Source organism: Calidris pugnax, unplaced genomic scaffold, assembly GCF_001431845.1.
Source record: "Calidris pugnax isolate Ruff unplaced genomic scaffold, ASM143184v1 scaffold26, whole genome shotgun sequence".
Classification (NCBI taxonomy): Eukaryota; Metazoa; Chordata; class Aves; order Charadriiformes; family Scolopacidae; genus Calidris; species Calidris pugnax.
In genome coordinates this window covers 1,140,527-1,159,841 of record NW_015090765.1, presented here as the reverse complement: position 1 = coordinate 1,159,841, position 19,315 = coordinate 1,140,527, and the positions used below count along the sequence as shown (strand labels likewise).

The 19,315-nt window shown below is 38.2% G+C and overlaps 1 protein-coding gene across 1 annotated transcript in view; it reads left to right on the top strand.

Moving 5' to 3' along the window:
• The first annotated feature begins 4,407 nt into the window (after nucleotides 1-4,407).
• Nucleotides 4,408-19,315, top strand: part of EIF4G2 (eukaryotic translation initiation factor 4 gamma, 2) — a 28,009-nt gene continuing 13,101 nt past the window's right edge. The window contains exons 1-2 of the mRNA XM_014966476.1: nucleotides 4,408-4,532; nucleotides 18,399-18,491. Of these exons, the coding sequence (XP_014821962.1) occupies nucleotides 4,408-4,532; nucleotides 18,399-18,491 (218 nt within the window). The remainder of the gene's footprint in view (nucleotides 4,533-18,398; nucleotides 18,492-19,315) is intronic.

Sequence of the window (19,315 nt, the reverse complement as noted above, 5' to 3'; positions counted from 1 at the left end):
GAAATCCATAATTCTACTAATTTCACAAGTGTTTGAATTACATAACCTTTTTCAGTTCCACCATTATTACAGAACTATCATATTTTTCTGTATTCACTGCTGTAGTATTTTACAGTAACAACTCAGAAGAATAAAGATAGCAATAGTCTCACTGCATTGTCTGCAACTAATGCGACAGAACTTAGTAGTGTACAGGATTTCATGCAAGGTCTTCAATTTATCATTTTCAGATTATGGAGAATAAAAAATCTGAAATCAGGGAAAGTTCTCTTAGTTATAGCTTTATAAAAAGGCAAATAGGGAAGGCTTTCAAATAGTAAAATCACATATATAGAAGATACATTTCTGCCCATGTGCCCTCCATTTTAGTTTTGAAACAGAATGTCATCACTTACCAAGTTCGTCCTTTGTTATTGACCTAACAAGTAGCTTCCACTGTGAACACCCTTATATTCTATCATGTTTCCCTCTCTCTCATCCTAGTACAGAGAATTCACACTGGCATAATTTTTTTAAGGAACAATGAATATAGAAAAAATTTATTTTCAAAGGGGAAAAGGTACTAATTCTCCACAGCCTGGATGAATATGTTAGCTTTTCAAACCATCCAATCAATGGATGCATATATATAGGCCGTTAAGTTCAGAGCGTGCTTTTGAAGTTAATTTATTGTTCATTCCCTTTTACGTTGTTTCTTACAGCACAGCTCAGAGAGTCCAGCTAGCTATCCCCCAAATAAAACAAAGCTGAAAGAAAGATGCACTCTACAGAGCATCTCTAATGTGCTCCAACTATCCATGGACTTTCAGCAAGCGAACTGGAGCTAGTTCAAAGCAGATTCCCTCCTTTCCGCCCACTCACATTTGATGAGGACATCAGATTCTCGGCACCAACCATAGATTGGCTCTTACTGCACACCACTATTTGCTGATGTAGACACAGACAATATTAGCTCAGGGTGCTGGGGAGGATGAAGCCAAATTTTGCATGGCAGGATGTATTTCCTTCTTCTGTCTCAGCTTTCCTCTTAATAAAGTTTCCTTTGGCTAAATTACTTTTAAAATAGATCTTTTTGTTTGCATAGGAGGAAGGGATGCAAGTTAGATTCACATATGTCAGGAACTTCAAGATGGAAACTCCAGGCTCTAGCAATCACAGCCAGACGTGTTACATGCATGTACGTGCATGTTATCCGTGTGTACAAATACTGAATGTCTGGTTTACATAGTTCTTTTATCACGTTTAGAATCTACTATTGCACTTATCCTGTGACTCCAACACATTTTACTCGAAGTTTAAAAACCTACGTACTTATTTCACAATGTTTTGTGGGAAAGAGCTTCATGTGTCCATCAAAGCACTCTTAAAAAATGCAAGTTTGGAAATCACATCTTAATCAATGAGAGAGAACTAATAAATCTGATATATTAATAAAATGCACTTATTTAGTCTGGATACGAACTCATGTTTGAGAGGAGTTTTGCTATTTTTAAAGCACCATGGAAAGGCTGAAGAGGGTGATGAACCAGCTCTATTAAAAGACTGAGCTGTTTTTTGAAAATAATCCAAATTTTTCTGTCAAAAAAAAAAGAAAAATAAATGCATGAACAGAACAGAATAGAATATAATAATTTCAGTTGGAAAGGACCTACAATGATCATCTAGTCCAAGTGCCTGACCAAAAGTTAAAGCACGGTATCAAGGGCATTGTCCAAATGCCTCTTGAACAGTGACAGGCTTAGGGCATCAACCACCTCTCTAGGAAGCCTGTTCCAATTATATCTTCACAGAATCTTAGTCCATAGAAAACATAGATAGAAGTTTTCATAATCTAGAGATTTGTTGATGTATGTTAAGAAAATTGTCCTGTAAGAAACTGAAACCAGCAGGGTTTTTAGTGTAACCAAGCTAAACTCAAAAAATATAGAATTTTTTTACAGCATAAAATATGAAAATATTATTAACAACTGTTATTTGTAATTTCTGAATAACTTATTGTTTTCATGCTTTCATCTGTAACATTTTAGAAATAGCTACTCTGCAACAGAAATCTTTTATTAAAAGGGAAAAAAATGACTGTCTAGAATCAGTAAGAGAAAATAGCCAATGTACAAGTATAATACAATATTATATTAAGAATAATATTTATAGTAGATACAGCTTCCGATGTAGCAATTTAGGATTAAAACTGAAATTTGTAACTGAACAAACAGTATGATATATAATAACATAATTTTGTGGCTATTGGACAGCTTAGTGGATTCTTAATGGGAGGATGCAAGTCTCTTTTTAACCTGACAGCTATTTGGTGGCTTATATGAAATATACCTGTGTTGTTAGTTTGGTTTACATCAGAGATGTACATTGCCACAAGCAGCATAATCTGTCACCTATTATTTGCAGTTCAAGGAGGGGCTAATTGCTTCATAGGTATGGAAGAGGTGAAATACTCTTTCTTCTTTGGAAGTGCTCTCTTCATTTTAAATTGGCAGAAACTGAGGGAGAAACTCCACGTTGTGCGTCCTCTGCTACACAGTCTGCCTTCTTGGGGCACTCAGACCACTGGTATGTGATGACCATAAGCCACCAGGTGGACTGGCCTGAGCAATAGTGGGCTATCACTGTCACCAGTACAGTGGGAGTGCTCCCTCGGCCCCATCAGCCTGTGCTTCCCTCCACTCAAGAAAAGCATCAATGTGTCTCACAGTAGAAGCACCTCTGCCTATGCACGCATCCAGGGGGCAAGACCAAGAGGGCTTCAGCATCTCCCTTCCAGTCTCCTACACCCTTGGCACAGCTGACAGCACTGCTAAAATACTAAGTATAGTGCAGTCCTACAGCTTTTCTCCGTCTCCTCTACTGTACTTGTCAGATTGCTTCAGTTCCTAAATCTGGCGAGCAAGGCTGAAGACGTAAGAAAAGCAGTGGTGCTGTGTGGGAAACGCAAATAATAGCAGTGCTACGACAGCAAAACGGAAAAAAAGGGTTTAAACCCTATCTCTACCTGAAGACCCATTCCACAGGCTCACCCACAGCGTGCGATCATTTCTATTTTTAAATGCTATATTTTCTAACATGAGTCAGTTACCGATCTATTTCTGATCCGAACAGGAAGGACAGAGGAACAACTTTAATCACAGCTGAACCAAAATTAGAACAGAAAATGGATCAGCTCACTTCCTTTATTTATACTAACCAACTTTAGGTGTACCTATATGAGCCAATCAGAATAAAAAAAAAAAAGAGTATCCATAAAGTGCTTCTATAGATACTGAGGATCAGAAGCTGGTTCAAAACACAGAATTGGGTATCGGAAGGGGCCTGTTCTCTCCACAGCTATTACTTAGACAACTGGCTAAGTAATGCAGCCAGATAAATTAAGAGTTCATCTCAGGGGTGGTGGCAGTAACATGCCTTAACAACACCTATAAGATTCACCTCTCCGTCACCTTGGTTTCATCATGGTGTTTGTGTGGCCCCAAGCACAGCGAGGCCCTGACACAGACCAGACCTTCCCAACAGCGAAGGGCCCGTGAGTCAGCAGCGCGCTGGGGCCGCCATGAAGGCGAACCCCACTCCCGCCCGCGCTGGCACACACACAGCTGGCATACGGGGGGGAAGCTACCGCTCCCCTTCGCTCAGCACTTCTGAGGCCACATCCAGAACAACCTTTACTGGAATACTGTCTCCAGTTTTGGCACGCACTATAGGAGAGAGAAAGACAAACTGGCGGGGCTCCAGAGGCAGCCTCCCCCAGTGGCTAGGGGACTGCGGCACATTACAGGAGCTGAGGCTGAGAGGACTGAGGTTTGTTCAGCAAAAGGCAGTTCTGGCTGTGAACAACAGAAAAATCTCCAGGAGAGTGTCTAAGGACTGCAGCAGGGCCCTAGAGAGGCCGCGCAAACTCCGTCTGCGGAGATGTTCAAACAGGACAAGGCCCTGAACCTTGGAGATTAACCGTGCCTTGCACAGGGCTGTCAGCTACATGACCTCCACACGTCCCTTCTGACCTTAATTCTGCAGTTCTAAAACTGAGACTCATACACCACACAGAATCACAGAATCACAGAATCTTCTAGGTTGGAAGGGACCTTAAAGATCATCTTGTCCAACCGTCAACCTAACTGACAAAAATAGACACCCACACAACAAACAAGGAGCATCACCATCACTAAACCATACCTCCCAGCACTACATCAACCCGTCTTTTGAACACCTCCAGGGATGGGGCCTCAACCACCTCCCTGGGCAGCCCATTCCAATGCCTGAGAACCCTTTCAGTGAAAAAATTTTTCCTAATATCCAGCCTGAACCTCCCCTGGCGCAACTTGGGCCATTTCCTCTTGTCCTGTCGCCTGTGATTTGAGAGAATGTGTATGTTAAAAGCATGACGTGAGCTGGTTAAAAATGAAGATTAAAGAGTTCAAAAAAGAAGGTCCTGCCAATGTGCGGTATCAGAAGCGTTTTTCTCTATGGCAGAACAGTAATGCTCTAGCTACAAAAATGAAACTGAAGGAAAGAATAAATCCGCAGTAATAAGGCTATAATGTTATTGGGGACATCTTATTATTAGAAAATCAACAAAATAAGCCGGATGGCACTGGAAATGCAATCAAACACCAAGATGCCAGATATAAACTCATTAAAATATTAAATGTATAAGCTTTGTTAAAACTGCAGAAAGACTGCTCTCTCTATACAATCTGCTGTTGGTTTTTCAAACTAACTCATCTGTCTCATAATTCCTTTAGAAAACTAGCAAACAAAGAATTACAGTAATCAGTATCTTACAGAGACATTAATAAAAATATGGAGGCATCCTGATCTAGAAAGATATAGATTGTGGTGGTTAATACATAAATAGCTCTTCTTTTAATATCCCAAGAGACAAAAGTAATTTTCAGCACCAAGGCTGCCCTTAAAGCTAGTCACGTGTGAGGAAAATACATCTAAAAAGGGGGAGGGAAAATTCTGTGCCTTTTTCCAAGCTGTTTTGACTACTAAGAACTCAGTTTCAAGATAAATTCAATATGCTTAATATATACAGCATGTTTACATTTGGCATTTACAGCTGCACTTGGGTAGTTTTATAGACGTACGCATAGATAAGCATAGGGCCAACCATGGATACAGCAAACTGCTTAATACAAAGATGGAGATTGCTTGTTTAGTTGCCTAGCAATAAGATCTGACTCCTGTGAGCTAACAAATAGTGATTAGAGAATGAAATAGAATTATTTAATGTATCTAATGTATCATACAAAAAGGAACATAAGGCTATTGAAGAAAGGGAAATACTAGGTCAGAAAAAAAATCAATTCTATCTAGTGAAATCTATTCAGGAAATATGCAATATGAAGAAACAATAGTATCTAAATTAAAGAAAGCCTCCTTCTCTTCATTCTGTCACTGTTTTTCATTGTTCTTCTTCTTATAGCAGAAACTTTAATTCCATCGTCGATAATGGATTTGGCTGTTGAATTGTTGTGTTTAAGTTTGTCCAGCTCCCTCAATAGTGTTCCGAAGCTGGGAGAGAGAGAGATATCTTTTTAAAAATTGGACTGGATGAACATGATGGCATTTCTCTTATTGGAAAACACAGCATGATAATAATGGAAAGCTTGAGGACATTTACTGCACTGGTGGAGAGGCAAAAGTCCACACCTGTGCTTTATTTGTTATGAAGAGCTTTAAAATTGCACTGATGCCTTTTAACACATTTATAAGGTCTCTTCTCTCGGTTCTTTCAATATTACAAATGTTTTTCTCTCAATACTTCAGAGGTAGAACAGGAAGGTCACAAGCCAAGGCTAGATAGCATACTACAAGTCTAGCACAGATTGCAAGTACTCACTTCTTGGAGCACTACTGACATGGATCTTTTTCCCTTACAATCTAAATGTAAATAGATGAGTCTAAAGCTGGGAAAACAGAGGCCACTGGATAGTATTCCAGCATTATAAGCAGTGTGGACTTATAATGCACTGCTTGTGCATTATTAAAACTTGAAAGAAGACACATGACTCCTCTTTCTGCTATTTTCAAACTTACTTTAAAACATTCTTGGGATAGCTTGGGACAGAGGCTGTCATAACATTTCTCTCGTGTCCTGTTACACCATCATAAATCTAGACTAACTCCACAGACTTCCTGTGTGACGCACTTACTCGAGGTTCCTCTACACAAGGAAGTAAACATAAAGGAAAACTAGCCTCAATGCAGAGCACAGTACCAACTTGAAACTAACTCCCAGTAAAAACATTCTTACCACAAAGAAAGGAAAAGCAGCTTTTCCCACTCTGAATATGGATTAAACTACTTTGAACAAAGACAGTACTAGTAAAATCCAAAGGTGCTTTACAAAAAGAAATTAAAGATTCGGTATCAGAAGCAGCATGTCTTCCCTCTAGTCATATATATCCTGCTTCTCAAACATTCCCTAATTTATTTTAGGGGTAGTTTTAGATACTGTACACAGCTTTGCATTTTGGCCTGATAATACCCTTTTACTGCCCATTTACTGCATTTGTACAGAATAGCCCATAACTTCGTGCTTAAGCAGCCCTAATTTTTCCATGAAGACAGTGTCTTTATTTCTTAATCTTCATTCCCCAGTTGCAGACTACTACACAGACTAATTAACTATATCTTGATTTCCTTGTATTGTGGCTTCTTTGTCCTTGCTACAGCAGTGTGAAACACCTTTAAATGGGACATAAATGGTATTTACTACATGAAAGTTGTTAATAAAACCGGAATTTACATTACTGATTTTTCAATGTTGTTCAGACTGTATAGTGATAGAAACTACACAAATATCTAAAAAAGCAAAACCAGATAAAAATGAAGGACAGGCAAGTGAAGATTTTGACATGGTAAATAATTCAACCAGTGTTGATTTACTAAGAAGCAAATTCATTGTCTGTTTCATTATAGTACTTTCTGTATAATAGTAATTTATGGATTTCTAATAATTTACTCTCATACGCTCCCACCACCTATATTCTAAAAAAAGCTGAGACAATAGTACTTGTTTGCACACATCCCTTAGAAGACACGTGCTGTTTACAGGGATCTGTCGATAAAGAATAAATGGTCTGGGATGAAAAGCATTGTTCCTAGGTCTTTCTACACACATTTGACATTTTGAGACTGTACAAATACGTGCCATCAAGCCTCTCTACCCGTTTCTCTCACAGATCCGCAGAACAATCTGACGCTAAGGAAATCCATGTGGTCAACATAAAAAATCATAATCTCATTGGAAAAAAATGTAGAGGGAGTAGGGACAAAAAGTTGGCTCTGATCTCTTGTTGATTCTCACAAGTTTCATACACATTCTGTGGTATAAACAGTGATTTCAGAGAGGTTCTGGAAAAGAACAAATTGGATAGAAACCTTCAAGGCAGAAGTAATTAGTTTCCTCATCTGGAGCAATGTGTAATCTTTGCATCTATTCTGATATCGTAAGTACAGAATTGTAATTAGTTTCCTCATCTGGAGCAATGTGTTAATCTTTGCATCTATTCTGATAGCATAAGTACAGAATCCAACTTTTACTTTTTTTCCTATGTCATAAGAATTAATAGCTTGAGCTATTAATTTCAGTCACATGCACCTGTAATTTCATCTCTGCTCCTCACTGTTTTTTTATTTTGATTCCTCTTGACAAGTCACAAGAAATGTAACATATTAAGTTTGAACTCTTAATTCGTTGTGAAAGTAGTACACTGTCTACCCCACTTTTATATTTCTATGTCACTATTGTCTTAAACAATATTCAAATATCTGCTGCCAATTGCATGGTAAAGATCACGTCTAATTTGTAAGATGAATTGAGAGGAACTGGTATTTTTGAACATATTTACTTACAATACTCTCTGCATGCAAAGCTACGGTGCCAGTGTACAAGACAACCATATTTACTTACAATACTCTCTGCATGCAAGCAAAGCTACGTTGGCAGTGTACAAGACAATGTATTGCACATTGTGACCGTAACAGGTTATTTGCATTTGACATTTTTCACACTGCATAAGAAATGAAAATACTTCATGTTCCCAACCAAGATCCAGTAATCCTGAGTACTTATGGTTACTCCAGTGTGGAGAATGTCAAAAGGACATGCTCTGGTGAGTATTTATACACCCTCTGTATGAAGCGCCACTACTCTTTTCTATGCTTTTTTCTATTTTATACACCAGCAAATAGCCAAGAAACTCTCTTAGCAATTAAAATTTGATATTAAAATATATGTTACACATATATTTAGCCCCAAACATTTTTTTAGTCTGGCCTAATAGCAAATGTTATCAAGCTAAATGCACCAGAATTCTACTCACAGTATCATAATTAAGCCATTAATGCTACTCTTTCTTCAATTAGATGTCAGTATGGTGTACACTGCTTTAGGCTTTGCTTTCACTGTCAATTTCTAAAATTCCTTTCAAAAATTAGTAATTATGAGGCCCGCATAAATCCTGCAACTGAAGTAACAAAAAGACATTTTGGTGTAAGGATATTTTGTATACTATTATCTACAGATTTGGAGATTTACACTCCCTTTCTAAGTAACCATACTTAAAATTGAGATAAAGCAAGTGGTATACTCTCTCCATGTAAGCAGGAAACATCCATCTGTTTCTGTGTTTGTTGTTCTCTTAGCCAGGTACACCTCAGGCATATCCTGCCTGTGAGGCAAGATGTTGCTCTTCAAGCAAATCCCTTTGAATTCTCCCTCTTAAAAAACAGTCCATGAAAGCAAGAATCAATATTATAGTAGTCTGACCATAATTTTCTAGATTACAGTTAATTACAGTTGTTATCTGTAATAGGTTATAATACCATACAGGGGACACAGCATCATATGAGGCCAAATCATCAACTGACATCAAAAGGAGGCAAAGAGGGCCCTCAGTTCCTTTTTCCCAGGCAACCCTAGTTACATTAGTAATGATTTCCCTTCAGGAGCTCCGTGACAGCAATTCTGAGAGGGGACAGCAGAAGTGACAACTTTGCATCTTGTAAAAGAACAAACGGTTTGAGACATCAGCGCCAACCCTTTTAAGATCAGCTCTAGCAAGACCGAGGAATGAGATTTCTGATAGCAGTTTTGTTTGTTTACTTTCCAGTAAAGTTTCTAGCTGCAAAAGCTTCTTTTAAATCCTGAGGCTCACTGATTCTGAGACCTTGCTTGAAGTGTTTCTCTTTTCCTTGATAGCTGGCTGAACCCCAAAGAAAACAATGAATGCTTCTTAGTAATATTTACAGGGATTGGAGGGGAAAAAAAGATATTAAGTTTCATCAGCTATAATAAGTAGATAATATTCTTGATATGAATTTACAACTGAAAACATAAATACCATGGTGGTGTTCTGAATTTTTTTAAAGAAGCCTGAAATCTTCTGTCATGTTCTTTCTGCCTAAAACATGCAAAACAAGGAAATAGCGGTTGGAATAAAGGCACAATAATTAACTCAATAAAGCAGCGAAAATTGACTGATCAAATTTTGCCATACCAACTAGGATGAGTTTTCTGTTGAAATATCCTTGACCTTGATAAAGACTTGTAACTTGTGAAACCCATCCATCCTGCAGAGATTTGTGGAAAGAGCAGGAAGTCCCTAATGAGTTTAATATGTCTGCGACACAAATATCAGATCTTCAAATGCTGCATCTTGCTCAGAATTACTGTAGATCTGGGCAGTCACCGGACCTGAAAGTGAATTATGATTTTTTTGAAAAGACTTTTTGTTCTTATTTCCACTGAGAAGTGTCAACAATCTCCAGCAAGTATAGAGTTAAATTTCCTGTTCTGGTTTCACACAGGTGCTGCAGGGAGGGTAAAAAGGCCACCCTGAACTAGGTAAGAATACACTCAAAGGCTCAGAGGATCCATGCAACCTTGGTAAGAGGAGAGAAAGGACTTCAGAAGAAGCATCCAAAACAAAACTGCTAGAAGGAAGAGTACCTGCCCAGGTGGGTTGGGGTTTTTTGCCTATATTCTATCTGATGTTTCTGTAGCAGTTACGATACTATTTGGGCAGGATGAAGCTTGTTACAGATAAAATCTATCTTCTGTAACTTGGCTTCTACTGCTTTGCAACTTTTGCTAATGCAATAAAGAAAAAGCAGTTAGAGGGGAGCACTCTGCACCCAAAATTCACCTCCAAACAATTCAAATGGAGTATAACTGTTCTTGGCATCTTTCTTTCCCTTGGCTTTTCATGGTGTGCTGCTGCTAACGATGAACAGAGTGCAAATCAATCGTCAGTCTCTTTAAGTGTAGTCTTCTTAAGGAAAGTAACTTCTGTGAGTGACCCCTTTGGCAATGCATTATCTGTGCGTATAGTTATGTGTTAAACAGGAAGAGTATAATCTTTGTTGATTACAAGTAGGAGGATAGATAATCTCCTAACCATAATATAATCTAGCTTTGTACTAGTTCTTCCTCATCTTAGTCAATTTACGTGACTACATCTGTTGCCTACTAAACTTCATTATCTGTTTCCTGGAAAATAATGCTTACATTGAAGAAATTAATGGTATCCATGGTCTTTGCTAAGAAAATAGAGAGGTTAAGGATGCCACCCAAATCTGTTGTTAAAGAAACAAATGTTTATTATGCTACTTCTATTAATTGAAGTGCACAAATACGAAAATTAGGAAGCTGTATCTTTTGTTTATGAGAAGATGTAAGTCAGGTAAAGACAAAAAAAGACAGAAAAAAATGAAGTCTTTGCTAAATACAGCACAAATGATCTTTTTTACCAGTTTTAGTACACTCAGACACCATAGCCTATGTCACTAATATTTGTGCAGGAGAAATGTAACATTTGTTTTTCCTTCTGCAAATGTTAGTGTTAGCAAAATAAGCATATTTTTTGTCCGTACATATTCTATTTGAAATCAATCCCTTATGGGTTCTGATTTGCATGAAGAGTGAAACTGGGAAACGTAGCTTAGAGTACTGAAAAAAGAAAAGAGTTTTATAAATACTCACAGAATATAGCTATTGTTTCACTCCCGAAAGCACAAGCTTTAGTCCTTATTTACCTATATGAGGTGAACTGCTTTGCTTGGACTTGGTGGCTTCTATGTAGGTATACACAGGAAAAATAATCTTAGTTATCTTTTTATTAAACTGTGCTATATTTCTAATCAGACAGTCTCATTGCTCAAAATTAATTTGATTTAACTGTTGGTTTTTTTTTTTATTTACTTAGAAAGTGCTTTAATAATTTAATTTAAGATATGTGGCTGAAAGTACCCAAGTTCTAATTTTAATTAATCCATAAATTCTGTGCATTTGGACTCATCTTCCAAAGTGTTCTCCAGCTGACATACCCACAGCCTTGTACTTTTTCTATTCGCCACCGTGCTGTCGTGATTCTGAATCTGTTTGGTTAAAAGGCATAATGTGAGTATATTTACAACATAGTTGCTGGAAGCAAGATGAATGGGGAGCTGGCTAAAATGTATTATTACTTAAAAAATCAGGATCGAGGAAGAGAAGGACAAGTGTAAGAAACACCAGAAAGCTTTTACCAAGTTAACTAAGGATGGAAATACCCATTGGCAGGAATAGTTTTGACATAATTTGTATATGCTTTGACTTCTCTAGGTACTTTAGCCCCTTAGAGGAGTAAGAAGCTGAGATCTTATTGAAGTTTTCTGCTGTAACTTCTAATCTGCAAAGGTGGACAAACCAAACTGTCTCCTTTAATCAGAACAGGCCTTAAACTTAAATTACTGACTCCTATTTTCCTAAAGCTTTTCCACTGATGTTTTTTAGGAAACAACAGTAATAAACCTGTTATTTTCTAATGGAGCTAGAGGAAAATCAGAGTTAGTATATTTGAAGCAAGCACCCTATACCTCTGCTCTCAGTTAATTCTCTGAGAGCTGCTGCATTCAGTAACTGAGTCAATAAAGTATGCAATGGGGTAAAATGCTGAGTCTAATTCATCCCTAATAAAACTAACATTAAGTCAGTAGTTTAGGCCCTAAACAGAATTCCACTGACTAAATGTACAGTATTATGAGTCCAGAGAAGGAATACAGGCTTTTGATTAGCTGAAGAGTGTTTTTTATGTCACTGTTTTAAATACTTCAATCCCAGCAGGCTCAGCTCTCACTGTATCTAAATGATGGTGAAACTAGAAATTATCTAGGAATTTAACCTCTAGAAAAAATTGTAATTCAACTCAATATCATCTCAATCTAGGGATCCAGCTATTTACATCCGAAACAAACACAGATCTGTGGGCAGATGTGTTAACTTTGGTTCATAGGACTTCTGTTTTGGACATACAGCATGTAAATGCTAAGCCTGAAAGCCTTGCAAAATTAAAATAATTTCAGTATCCCATTTATAGTAACCAGAATAATTATCTAGTATGAAATTATATTAATAATATATAAGATATACATTATTATATGAAATATATCTCTGAAGTCCTTTTTACCTTTTATTAATCATTATTCGTTTCCTAAGTTCACTAAACTTGTGAAGCTGGCTAATGGGCAATAATTCTGTGACGCTGAAATGGCTTGTATTGCCCCACAGAATTAAATATTTTCAATCTGCAGAACACATTTAACGTTTTCATAGTATCATAGAATAGTTTGGGTTGGAAGGGACCTTTAAAGGTCATCTAGTCCAACCCACTTGCAATAAGCAGGGACATCTTCAACTAGATCAAGTTGCTCAGAGCCCCGTCCAACCTGACTTTGGATGTTTCCAGGGATGGGGCATCTCTGGGCAACCGGGTCCAGTGTTTTACCACCCTCATGGTAAAACATTTCTTCCTTATATCTAGTCTGAGTCTGCCCTCTCTTAGTTTAAAACCACTACCCCTTGTCCTATTGCTATAGGCCCTACTAAAAAGTCTGTCCTCATCTTTCTTATGAGCCCCCTTTAACTATGGAAAGATCACAATAAGGTCTCCCTGGAGCCTTCTCTTCTCCAGGCTGAACAACCCCAACTCTCTCAGCCTGCCGTCACAGGAGAGATGCTCCAGCCCTCTGATTATCTTCATGGCCCTCCTCTGGACCTGCTGAAGTTCTACTTTATGATATAAAATCATGCCACATGAGGGCAGAAATACCTACTGGCTAATAAAAGTTAGCTTCAGAGACAGATCTAGCTTTTTTTTTTTAGTTTTTGTTTTGTTTTTTTTTTTTTTATATTTGAAAGTCTTCAGACATTTGGCCTGATTTAGGTCACGTTCTGATAGTGGTTTTGGTTCTCTTGTCCCATCTCTTTCCAAAGTAGGTATACGCAACAATTTGGGTACAAATGGGGAAAAAGCCTCCTTCGTGCAATTTCTTTAGGAACCAAGCTAATTTCTCCAAAAGAGGAAAAAAAACGTGTCATTTCAATGAGCAGCTGCACTTGCTTTAAATGGATTAAGGATTAAAGAATGCCAATATAAAAATACTCTATAGAGACACAAAACAATTTTAACACACTGTAAGCAGAGTGGATTTAATAAGGGGAAGCACTGGTCAAACAATGGAAATGCTGTTTATTGTAATCTAATGGTCTAATGTTCTTGAACCTATTTAAAAATACACGTTTGAAATAATATGCTCATATATACAAGCAATCATCTTTTTATGTTAAAGAAAGGTTTTGAACTTTTCAAACAGTTAACAAGGGAAAACAGAAAGACTTCGCTGACTTCCAGAAGGTTAACCTGAATAACTATTTGCCTGATTTCCCTGTATTTTTGCTTCCTCTTGATGACTGAAAATGCTAAGTAACTTTTTCTTCACCCTATATCTAGCTCAAGTGGATCTTTGATCCCTAAATAACAGAAAATCTGGCCCTTACAGAAATCTAAGAGCGTTAATGCTATCCTTTGTCACAGGTAGGAATTGCATTAACAGAAACTATTGATAAATATTATATGTGAATATTACCTTAAATTGTAAAAAGATACACTACATTTCTGCCTATAGAAAAGTAAGGCAAATAGCAAGGAGTAGCTCACTACATTCAATAAAAGCCCATTTCTACAAGCAATTAAAAGTATATACATGTTATGTGGTGTGTTCCTAATGTTTCTTACATATACATACTGTGACACAGCATTTTCTGCAATGAAAAAGATAATACAAAATTATTTTCATAATACCAAGTGCAGCATTTTAATAATAGTAAGTAATTTCCTATCCATGCTTCTGAGTTCATCAATAATATATTTTTATAAAGATAAGAGTAATGCAATGCAGCTATAGGACATTCTGATGCCCTTCCAATTCAATCAACCTAAATTTGTGTTCAGTTCCATTAAGCGTTTATGAATATGGTATTTCATATTGAAGATGACTGCCACAAAACCTCCTAAGCAGGCAGGTTAGAATGGCATCAAGCCAATACATGTTAAAACTGATACAAGGATTATTACTTCTTACACACTGTACAATTAAACCACAGAACTCGCTAAGACACGATATTGGAGAGGCCCAAAAGGTGTCAAAATTAGATATTAACACAGAAAACTGAAATACTAATAACTATAAAAATTACAAATTATAGATATGCTTTAAGGTAATTCAAACATGAACTGGCACTGGTTAGGAGAAAGGAAAAAACTCTCTTGGCAAATAATGAAAATGATAAATTTTAAAGCTTTCTTTATTGTAAAGCTGATACTAACCAATGTCAGAAACATAACATTGCAGTACAGCACACTCAGTCTGCTGATGCTGAAGAATATGAACAAATCTGTTATTTTAGAAGACTAGAGAACATAAATGTTTTCCAGCTTTCATCTTTCATTGAACTAGACCTTCTGAGAAGACAGTCACTGTTGGGTTTGGGTTTTGGCTTTGGTGTTTTTTGTGTTTTTTTTCCTTAAACAACTCTGGGAATACACATGCAATCTTCCTCTTTGAAAGTTACGATGATTATGCATTAGTACAATTATATTGGCTAAAAATATTCACTGTTCTAAATAGGACTCTGAAAGCAAAGCAAGCTGTACTGTTATGGGCACTGCCCTGCTTTCCTTAGTTGCCTGTATAAACATTCCCTGATTAAGTATCAGTATCTCTGCCACTTGAGTATTCTAGGCAGTTTTCACTGGCTAACTAAAAAGTCACACCCCAAATATCTCCTACACTTCTGACAAAGAACCACTGTAAGAATCCTGTGCAATTATAATTGCCAAACTGTTATACTTAAGAAATTTAGCAAGTCTTCAGAGTCTAAAATAGAGAATAAGGAGAATTTAATTATTTTTTTTTTAATGTATCTGAAAAGGAATAAATGACTGGTTCTGGGCAGCAGAAAATTCAGGTGCTGAGTTAAGGTATAGGGAACAACATTTAAGAAGACAACTGGATGAAAGCAAAATCACTGGTTTTATTAAATAGAAGACTCACTGAAATCTACTGCAAAGACTGTTCCAAAGAAAGGGAAAAGAGAAGTGACCTCCCAAGTGGGTAGAAGCCCACCACTGTTTAGAAGGCTTGGAATGCTCTTGCCTTAGTGCCTTGTTAAATCAGCCTCGCTAAAAGTCATCTCTACAGATATTCAGAAGTTTAATGCCAATACATACTCTGCAAATTAATATCCTGTAGAGAAAAATCTCAAAGTCTTCTGCAACACTTTAACACCATCCATGCTATATTGTACACATTAGGCACACCACCAATATATTAGTGCATTTTTCCAAAAGACAATGCAAACAATTCTTGTAATAGTGTATCTGCACAGTATAAATGGGTTTGCCTTTAAGAGCGTTCTGCTTCACTAGAAGTGCCAAAAAAATTGTTTAAATGAAAAAATTGGTGTGTTTTTCAGTTTGCTTTTGGGTTTTGTTGGTTTTTTTTTCGTCTCAGGCCTTTTTTCTACAGTACAGTTGTCCTTGAGAGAGGGAAATCCTATCATGGGAGGAACTGTATGGGTACATTTGGTTCAATGTTCGTGCCATCATGCCAGATGCTTCACTCATGGGGTGGGTCAGAAACTATATATTACATGGGTTTGGAGAAAAATGAGGCTCACTTGAAAAGGCAGGCAGAAAAACTGTTCAGAAAGTAAGAAGGTACAGGAGGTGATTATGTTCACCTGATAATGAAGATTATTAGTAAACTAGGGTGTAAAGTTTCAGTGAATTACATGCTCTGCAGTAATTCTCTAACATGGATGTTTTTGTTCCTATTCTACGCATGTCTATATATGTCTTATTGAGGCCCTCTGCATAAAACCCAGCCTAGCCAGATCCACAACCAGTGCAGTGATGAGATGCAGTGTTTACTGGAAATGGTACAGTGCCACACTGCTACAGGCACCCTCTCATCAGCACTGTCTGGAACCTCCACCCAGCAGGGCTCAGCTTTGTCATTGCTGCAATGCAACCTACTACACAGGATGAGTCCAGCTTGGCAATAGTAAGGAAAAAAAAAACCTCCCAGCTCTGCAAAGCTCCTTTCCCACATTTTGTGGGTTGTTTTGGTAGACAACAGCAGCCAGTCTGGGTTCTGAGCTATGCTGTATGTGCAGCAAGAGGTACTCCCTCTCGGCCAGATGCTGCATTTGTGCCAACTCCTGTTTCTGTGCCACACAGGCTGCAACACAGCAGGTTCCTCACGACACTCTACAGACAACTCTCCTCCTCCAGTGGCAGTGCACTCGAGTTGGAATTATGCATAGATTCTGCAAGTCTAGACTTGCAGAAACAAATCCAGAACTACCACCATGTCAATTGTAAAACAGCTTATTTGAATTAAAGCATCACTGGTGTTCAGGGCAAGTGGAAGAGAGAAAGGGGGAAAATACAAAGCAAGGGGGAATTTGGACAGTGCACTAAGGTGACTGATGGGTGCAAGGTGATGCTGAAACTGATAGCTATTAAATTCCATTTGTTGATTATTTTGCAATTTCTTTTGGTGAAGTCAAGGGGACAAATTGAAAAAAAAAATCTTTAGGTAAATTTGTTACTGAATAATCACATAAACAATTGAGCTGCCACATTTTCAGACATGAATAATGGTGTCTTCCATGCTAGTTTATGGAATTTAGTAGGTGAGGTGTATAAAATAGAAGGCATTTCACAATCTTTTTTGTCCTCTGTAGTACAGTTCATTGCCTTCATCAATTGTACTAGTGCAGCTGGTCTATGAGGCTGACAAAGTGTGGCACAGATGTGAAGGAAAGCTATGAGCAGCCAAGCGCAGAAACTTCTTAGGTTCCCACCTGCCAAAATCAGTGTGAGCTACAGAATAACATATATCCTGCTGGTCTCGATATAATGCAGGATTGAGTGCCAAAAAACCAATCACAGGTTTAAGAAAACAGTCATCATTTGCTGCTATTCTTTTACCAACCAAATGTTGGATTTTTTTTTCCTGTTGTTATGGTAATAAGTATTTTTTAGGATGCTTTAAAATAAACAAATAAGGTAACACTTTAGTCTGTCAATATGTACCTATTAGGTTTTGCAGGTTTTCCATTCTTTTCTCCCCTTCTTCCCTGCTGTCCCTTACCCTCCCAAAAAAAAAAAAGATAAATTCTACCTAATTTTCACTTGTGAGGTCTCTGCCCCAAACAGTGTTGGAATGCTTATGCTGGAAACCCTGCATGAGAATATTCTCTCATTCAATGCAAAACAGAATCTTTGCTTTCACTTCAGTTTTTAAGATTTGCAAGTATTTTTATTACCCGATTTACTCTGAGAATGTTTATTTCAATATTATTAACTGGTTTTAATACTGGTTTAAATCTCGATGACTTTGCTGTTGCCTCTGTGCCCATTCACCCCTTCTTTCAAACTGGATTCCATTGATTTTAGCAGAGTTTTGCACAGTTCTGTTTTTGCAGATTCACGTGTGAGGTCCAAGCTCTTGCAGTAACATGAATATTGTTAAAGTGTCATTATATAAAAATTCTGGTATGACAAATACCTGTCACGGTTATGTTCACCCTAATGCAACATGTACATGCTCAAAATTTACTTTCAGGTAGTTTATTCAAGACTTTCCATAACACAATCTGATAGGTAAATTGTCCTTAAGGCTTATGGGTATGAGATGGGGAATGCTGTCTTGAACAAACTTCATCCCAGTTAAGACGCAGCATAAGAAATTCTGTTTGATGGCACTCTGTAGGCCTTATATAACTCTTGGGACGTGGTGGCACACTGTGTTGAAAGCATTAGGAATGAGGTTGGCTCTGGGAAACTGGAAGTTCTGCAATACTGTTTGTTTGGACTTGCCATCCATACGGTTCAAGAGTTATTACATGTATCACTTTCTCCCAGTCATCTGAACGGTGAGTCATACAAACCGAAAGCGGAAGGCGTATGTGTGAACAAAGCAGATGTGGATGTTTGTGGAGGTTGTTGTCAGGTTTATTTAACTCTTGTTTTCTGTTCTGCCCCATCTAGGGCAGATAAGTTCGAATCTTTGGCGAGTCCAGGTAACCGCTACCTCAGTGACAATCTGGGACTGAGACTGTTACAGGATAAGACCTCACACTGGTAAGTCTCTGGAAGTCTCCTGTGACTCAAACTTCCACCTCCAGCTAAAAGCCTGGCCATCTTTGTTTTGTTCAACTGAGCAGCAGCAGCAAGAAAACCCCACCAGCTGTGTGCTTAGCATGCTAAATACATTAAAACGTCTCTCAGGAATCCTGGTTGTCCATGGGTTGCCTGCAGGACGCCCTGCCACGGACAAGCCAGTTAATAGCTAAAAGCACATGCTGAGATAGAAATAGTTTCCAGACCCAGAAAGCAAACCTGAAATCGGATCCCTACAGACAAGGCTCTTGGAGCTCAAATGGCAACTCTCCTCCTTCAGCTGAGGACTACATTCTGTAATCAGCTAATTTTTTACCTCAGCCAAAACTGAAACGTGGTCTGACTGAAGGGAAACCTGGGCTTAAATAAATGTATTAAATCATTAAAAAAACCCAACCAAAACAACAACAACAAAAAAAACCCTTTATGAGAATATATATCTTAAACTACCCTTCGATGAACGTGACAGAATCAGCTGTAACTCACACTCTAGGCTTCTAGAACTGGGGTTCTGTGATGGTGGAAGCACAGGAGCACACAGCAGAAGAAGGCGGCAGCCAAGCCACCGCCATTAACAGGGTACGCCACTTGCGCAAATTTCCCTTCCCTCTCGGCCCTACCGCTAGCCGTGTGGCGTAACGGCTTTCGCGAATACGGATGCTGCACCGGTCCCCGGCTCCCTTCCCCTCCCCTCCCCCCTCTTGCCTTTTCCCCTGCCCTTGGTAGCCGCCGGGATCCGGGGAAGCTGACAAGGCCTTAGGGAAGGTGAGAAATGCGGGAGTGGC